This window comes from Onychomys torridus, chromosome 8 (genome assembly GCF_903995425.1).
Source record: "Onychomys torridus chromosome 8, mOncTor1.1, whole genome shotgun sequence".
NCBI lineage: Eukaryota > Metazoa > Chordata > Mammalia > Rodentia > Cricetidae > Onychomys > Onychomys torridus.
Window position 1 is genome coordinate 87843416 of NC_050450.1, and position 1833 is coordinate 87845248.

General features: G+C 47.5%; 1 protein-coding gene across 1 annotated transcript; it reads left to right on the forward strand.

Annotated features, from left to right (window-relative positions):
- The first annotated feature begins 938 nt into the window (after positions 1–938).
- On the forward strand, positions 939–1466 carry LOC118589371 (keratin-associated protein 9-1-like). The gene has a single exon (XM_036196615.1). The coding sequence runs from the start codon at positions 939–941 to the stop codon at positions 1464–1466; it is 528 nt and encodes a 175-aa protein (XP_036052508.1).
- The last annotated feature ends 367 nt before the right edge of the window (positions 1467–1833 follow it).

Genomic DNA, 1833 nt, shown 5'->3' on the forward strand with positions numbered 1-1833 from the left:
GATAAAACTCAAAAGTTGATATACTTTTGATACACAAAAGTGATAGCACAAACTATACACTAGTTGCTTTAGACAGCTACTAACACACACACACACACACACACACACACACACACACACACACACACATACACACACACCTGATATGAAGAACAGACACATTATTTCTTGTATCTTATCTGTTCAAGCTACAGTGTATGTCCATCTCTGAAAGTATATTATGGTTCAATTTATTTTAAAATGTAGGTGTTCTCTTATGTCATTTAAGTTCCTCATTTTTCTACAAGTGAACAGGGCTAAGATCTAAGTCAGCCAATGTCTTCTGAACCCCCATGTATTCCATCTGACTCTGTATTCTGGCTTTGGTGCTCATGGGTGCATTTGAAAAAAGACTACAAGCTACCTTCTCACCATGGATTCTTTGGTAAGCCTAGCTCAGCATAGGTAACATTTGCTGCAAATAGGCTTGTCTGCTGTAGTGTATAACAAGCAAACATCTCTGGGAAACAGTCTGGCCTTGGGTATGGCTTCATTTAATCACTGTGAATGTAACTCTCCCTGCAAACACATTGAAGTCTACACAGAGCTGAGGAAACAGGAGAGCAATCTGAAGAAGGCCATGCTTCATCCCCTCCCATGGCTGCAGCAACTATCACCTGAGCAAGTAATGATCAGAGCAGGAACAATGCTGATGATGACTTCTAGAAATTTCCTTCCTTGAATTACCCACAATTAGGTGCTTACATCATAATTTCAAAAGGTTTATAAAACTCAAGGGGGCACTTCCTCCTGTGAGAATTTCCTCATGAACAGCAGAAAACAAAAAACAAGGAAAAGCCCTGCCTATTGGTCCCTTAATGGCATGTCCAGGGTATAAAAGCCCCAGGACTGAAACGGTTGTCACAATCTCAGAAACACCTCCATCCACATCCAACACCATGACCAACTCCTGCTGCTCCCCTTGCTGCCAGCCCACCTGTTGCAGGACCACCTGCTGCAGGACCACCTGCTGGAGACCCAGCTGTGTGAGCAGCTGCTGCCAGCCTAGCTGCTGTGGCTCCAGCTGCTGCCAGCCTTGCTGCCAGCCCACCTGCTGTAGGACCTGCTTCCAGCCAAGCTGTGTGAGCAGCTGCTGCCGCACACCCTGCTGCCAGCCCTGCTGCTGTGTGTCCAGCTGCTGCCAGCCTTGCTGCCAGCCCAGCTGCTGCCAGCCCAGCTGCTGTGAGTCCAGCTGCTGCCAGCCCAGGTGCTGTATCTCCAGCTGCTGCCAGCCCTGCTGCCAGCCCAGCTGCTGCAGGCCCTGCTGCAAGCCCTGCTGTGAGCCCTTCTGCCTCAACCTGTGTTGCCAGCCAGCTTGCTCTGGACCTGTGACCTGCACCAGGACTTGCTACCAGCCCACATGTGTCTGTGTGCCTGGCTGCCTGTCCCAAGGCTGCGGGTCCAGCTGCTCCCAGCCTTGCTGCTGATGACTCTGTCTTCAGCCACATGCTAGCTTGCCATCATTTAACCAAAATCCTCAAACAAAATCACTCTGCATACTTTGCCATCATTAATTATTAATAGGTTGTCTTCTTGTAAATGATTGTGGGTGTCTGCTTGGTGAGAGAGCCTGCTCTTCTTATTGCTCAGTACTTAACTTCTGGTCTATTTAATCTTCTCTTGACCTTGAATTATGCTCTCACATTCAGAAAAGAACCTTCATCTTCCTTTCCAAGCACCTTGAGCAATCCAAACCTTCACTCTTCTTTCTTACCCTCCTCAGGGTTGAAGGATTTCTTTCCCAAGATATTCCTGTTCTCTTTACTATTGGGCTCACTTTAAATTGTCTTCTGG

What these genes read in the sequence shown, in the direction of transcription:
- LOC118589371 (XM_036196615.1), top strand. Translation starts at nt 939, where the DNA reads ATGACCAACTCCTGCTGCTCCCCTTGCTGCCAGCCCACCTGTTGCAGG.